General features: G+C 34.4%; 1 protein-coding gene across 1 annotated transcript; it reads right to left on the bottom strand.

Annotated features, from left to right (window-relative positions):
* Positions 1 to 1020: 1020 nt before the first annotated feature.
* LOC109588589 (uncharacterized) lies at positions 1021 to 2193 on the bottom strand (the record flags this gene model as incomplete). Its single annotated transcript, XM_020004733.1, has 4 exons — positions 1800 to 2193; positions 1443 to 1748; positions 1340 to 1398; positions 1021 to 1279 (listed from the first exon to the last, which is right to left on the bottom strand). Coding segments are annotated over exons 1-4 (1018 nt in total), but the record flags the coding sequence as incomplete, so codon positions are not given.
* Positions 2194 to 2602: the final 409 nt, after the last annotated feature.

The raw sequence follows: 2602 nt of genomic DNA, 5'->3' as shown, positions 1-2602 counted from the left end.
AAAAACAGTACATACCATAGTAACCATACACCCCAATTAACACACACCCCTAATTATTGCACCTCTACATGGCTTCCACAATAAAACTTTTTATTAAGTGCACCTCCTGGTCATTTGGTCAAGATAACTAGAAGAATGTAAAACATTTAAGGGGCTCAGCCCCTGAGCAATGCTACTGTTGTGCTGTATGACCTTCCTTGCTGCTAGAAAAGTTTTTGAATAGCAGTTTAGTTTTATCTTGCTGACTGTTTGCCACAAATGAGCCATTTTATTTCATTGTGACCACATCCACTTTCAATGAAGATTTAGTTAGATGACCCTACTGTCTGTACATACAGAGACTCCCTAATGAATTATTTTTGAGAGGTGCATTGTAGTTAGAAATTCCTATTGTTTACAGGTGTTTTTGGATACTAGAGGTGGGCGATACGATACCAAAGTACTCATATATCTGATACCAGGCCTCCAATACTAAGTACTTGATACCAAATCCTGGTATCGAGTAATAAGTAACCACGCCCCACCACACCTACTTTGATGTCATAATAGTGGCCACGCCTTTAGTAATTACAAAAATGGCGGCTTTTTCTTTTAATTTTTATTAATAACTAATTATAACTTATTTGTGCATGCGCAGTGTCTGACTACTCATTCACTACTCGATACCATCGATACTGATACTCAGACTACTTGGTATCAGTATCGATTCAAAATTTCTGGTATAGCCCACCTCTACTTTGCTATGCACCTTTCTAAATAAGCACCTCCTGGAGCATTTCATAATTAATCCTTCCTATCTAAACAATATGTACCACCTGAGAAACATGTAATTATTATCAAGAGGTGTGTTAACAGGGGCTAGTATGGTAGATCTAGAGAGGGTAAAAAGTAACTTGATACCTGATGATGGTACTAGAATTGTCATAATAGTTGATTGTGTGGAAGAAATAGGCAATGAGTGACAATGAGCAACAGCTAGAAAGGAAAATTACAAATACTATTAATTACAATAATAATTACTTTTATCATTTGTGATGTTAGCATAATCTGTGGTATCTGAACCAAACTTGCTTGATACATAAATAGCTACAGACCACGTTGAATCATGAATCAATGATCCAATGGTAACACTGATTGGTATTAACATATTAGGTAGAACATTATCATCAAGTATACTGATATTAAGTTGTGATGAATTGAGTTCTGTCTGACAGTAGTCTCTTTGTAGTAAAGTATATGTGTAGTTGTTTAATAGATCAATATCACATGGAGTTGTAACCTATTCAATGATAATAATAACAACAAATAATTATTAATAATTAATTGCAGCTGTACTTACATTGAATTCAATGGTATGATTATCGTCAATAACAATCAATTCATCAGATAATTCAGGACCTATAAAATATAATAACCAATAATATAGTAATATTCCACTGTACCTGAAATAATAGTGAAAGTTTCATTTGCCATTGTTACATTAGTAAATCCATAGCTTACATTAGCAGCTGCTCTTACTCCCCATTGATATGAAGTACATTGAGTATACTGCACAATGTCCCTTGGTGATATTATTACATATGTATTGTTAGTGATGTTTATATCAGTTACTGTCAGTGAATTATTAGTTGACTCCATTATTATTATATTATATGCGAATAATGGTATGGGTGCTTCTAGAGGAGGTAACCATGACAACTTAACAGCCTCATTCTCTCTTAACTCGTGGGATAATGAAGAAGGAGGACCTGAAAGAGAGACAATAATATTGACAGTAATTGAAATAATAATGTATATACCAAAAGCAATCGCTTGAGCTGATTCTGTTCCCACAAACTCCTGTACTGGGAAACAGCTTGCTGAAAAATCACACAATCCACATTGAATTTCTAATGCATTCATAATGACTATGGTTATAACAGATTTCATATTATCAGCAGTGACACTAGTAATTCCATCTGGAAGAGGATTTGTCAATGCAGAAATAATATTACCACTGACATTCCAATAGACTAAAAAAGATCCACTAAAGCTGTACGAGCAGTTATATTCAAGTGTTGTTCCAATGGGTACAGTAAAAGTACCATTAGGACATACTCCAGTTAGTGATACACCTGATCTAGATACTGTTGAACAAGAATCCACTGAATAAAAGAGGAGACTGAAAAACAACAAGCGCAGCATCTTTGACATACTTTATATGAGGAGGAGTTTTAGTAGTATCTATGGTTATACTAGTTAGAGTAAACTATTAATAATCGGCCACCACCTATTTTCGGACGCATGTTTTACGAAAACTATACTTAGCCATCTCATGAAACTGCAGGATATTATAGTAATAGTTGTGCTTTATTTGCGTAAAAATAATTGTAGCTCTAGCAAGAGTGTATCAAAAGTTATCAGCTCTCAAAGCATAGTGTCCGAAATTACGAATCATCGGACAAATTAATCAATATTCGTACAGTTATTTTTACACGGCAGGAAACAATAGTTTTAGAAATTCACTATGACAGCTTTGTAGGCCTGTCCTTATTCCTTAAACTAACTTTCACCAGCCGGATCTTTTTGATAGCTGTCATTTTGACAGTGAAAATGACAACTT

Source organism: Amphimedon queenslandica, unplaced genomic scaffold (genome assembly GCF_000090795.2).
Source record: "Amphimedon queenslandica unplaced genomic scaffold, v1.1 AMPQUscaffold_11991, whole genome shotgun sequence".
Classification (NCBI taxonomy): Eukaryota; Metazoa; Porifera; class Demospongiae; order Haplosclerida; family Niphatidae; genus Amphimedon; species Amphimedon queenslandica.
This window is presented reverse-complemented; position numbering and strand designations above follow the sequence as displayed.